The sequence below is a fragment of the Mizuhopecten yessoensis genome, unplaced genomic scaffold (assembly GCF_002113885.1).
Source record: "Mizuhopecten yessoensis strain PY_sf001 unplaced genomic scaffold, ASM211388v2 scaffold9561, whole genome shotgun sequence".
Lineage (NCBI taxonomy): Eukaryota > Metazoa > Mollusca > Bivalvia > Pectinida > Pectinidae > Mizuhopecten > Mizuhopecten yessoensis.
This window is the reverse complement of record NW_018408109.1, coordinates 26,224-28,378: the sequence shown is the minus strand read 5'-3', so window position 1 is coordinate 28,378 and position 2,155 is coordinate 26,224. Positions and strand designations below refer to the sequence as shown.

General features: G+C 47.6%; 1 protein-coding gene across 1 annotated transcript; it reads right to left on the bottom strand.

The window, feature by feature from the left end:
• Positions 1-329: 329 nt before the first annotated feature.
• LOC110458367 (loricrin-like) lies at positions 330-926 on the bottom strand. Its single transcript, XM_021510035.1, has one exon. The coding sequence runs from the start codon at positions 924-926 to the stop codon at positions 330-332; it is 597 nt and encodes a 198-aa protein (XP_021365710.1).
• Between the last annotated feature and the right edge of the window lie 1,229 nt (positions 927-2,155).

The following is a 2,155-nucleotide window of genomic DNA, read 5'->3' as shown; positions in this document are numbered from 1 at the left end:
GGAAAGCAAACTGTAGAGATAATTTTAGAGTATGTAAAAGAGAAAATTAACTGATGTAAGTCCTGAGTTTGGTACGTTGTCGTAACAGTCGATCAATGTTGATTTCTTCATTGTCCCATTGGAAGGAGTTCTGCTTTAGTCGCTTCCTGCAATAACATACAGAGATACACATCAGGACAATTCTTTCCCAAACTTTGCACAGGTGTTATAAGTTCCAAAGTAGGTAAAACACCATTTTTAGAGATCACGTGATGGTCAAGCGAAGGTGGGCGGTGCTTCTCGTGTGGTGATTTAAAAAAACAAATCCATATTTCTAGGACATATTTCTTTTAAGTGTTTGCTGTCAACGATGCACAAGAGACTAAGGACGAACTTGATTCTGGCGTGCCAGTATTGCCGCCACTACAACTTGATTCTGGCGTGCCAGTATTGCCGGCACTACAACTTGATTCTGGCGTGCCAGTATTGACGGCACTACAACTTGATTCTGGCGTGCCATTATTGCCGGCACCACAACTTGATTTTGGCGTGTCAGTATTGCCGGCACTACAACATGATTCTGGCGTGCCAGTATTGCCTGCACCACAACTTGATTTTGGCGTGTCATTATTGCCGGCACCACAACAAGATTCTGGCGTGCCAGTATTGCCGGCACTACACCTTGATTCTGGCGTGCCAGTATTGCCGACACCACAACTTGATTTTGGCGTGCCAGTATTGCCGGCACTACAACTTGCTTCTGGCGTGCCAGTATTGCCGGCACTACACCTTGATTCTGGCGTGTCAGTATTGCCGGCATTACAACTTGATTCTGGCGTGTCAGTATTGCCGGCACCACAACTTGTTTCTGACGTGCCAGTATTGCCGGCACTGCAACTTGATTCTGGCGTGTCAGTATTGCCGGCACCGCAACTTGATTCTGACATGCCAGTATTGCCGGCACTACAACTTGATTATGGCGTGTCAGTTTCGCCGCCACCACAACTTGATTCTGGCGTGCAAGTATTGCCGGCACTTCAACTTGATTCTGGCGTGCCAGTATTGCCGGCACTACAACTTGATTATGGCGTGTCAGTTTCGCCGGCACCACAACTTGATTCTGGCGTGCCAGTATTTTCGGCACCACAACTTGATTCTTGCGTGCCAGTATTGCCGGCACCACAACTTGATTCTGGCGTGCCAGTATTGCCGGCACCACAATTTAATTCTGGCGTGCCAGTATTGCCGGCACTACAACTTGATTCTGGCGTGCTAGTATCGCCGGCACTACAACTTGATTCTTGCGTGTCAGTATTGCCGGCACCACAACTTGATTCTGGCGTGCCAGTATGGCACTACAACTTGATGCTGGCGTGTCAGTATTGCCGGCACCACAATTTAATTCTGGTGTGCCAGTATTGCCGGCACCACAACTTGATTCTGGCGTGCCAGTATGGCACTACAACTAGATGCTGGCGTGTCAGTATTGCCGGCACCACCACTTGATTCTGGCGTGCCAGTATTGCCGGTACTACAATTTGATTCTGGCGTGTCAGTATTTCCGGCACCACAACCTGATTCTGGCGTGCCAGTATTGCCGGCAACACAACTTGATTCTGGCGTGCCAGTATTGCCGGCACTACAACTTGATTCTGGCGTGCCAGTATTGCCGGCACCAAAACTTGATTCTGGCGTGTCAGTATTGCCGGCACCACAACTTGATTCTGGCGTGCCATTATTGCCGGCACCACAACTTGATTCTGGTGTGCCAGTATTGCCGGCACTACAACTTGATTCTGGCGGGCCAGTATTGCCGGCACCACAACTTGATTCTGGCGTGTCAGTATTGCCGGCACTAAAACTTCATTCTGGCGTGCCAGTATTGCCGGTTACCGACGGTACTACAACTTGATGATGTCCCTTAAATGCGCGAGCAAGTTCGGCACGTGCCGTTGGACAAGAAGTTTCGCCGGACTGGAGAGACAGGTAGAGTGGTACACAAAATGGCGACTAATGAATTGGAATGGTAAGAATAATATAAGAATTCAAAAAATATATCTTATTATAAAAAGGTCAGGGTAAATGAGATATTTAATTTTGAACATACTTGATGTTTAATAGTTTAATACTTAAGATACCGAAAACACTCTTTGGGTGTCGCCTAAATGACGTACTC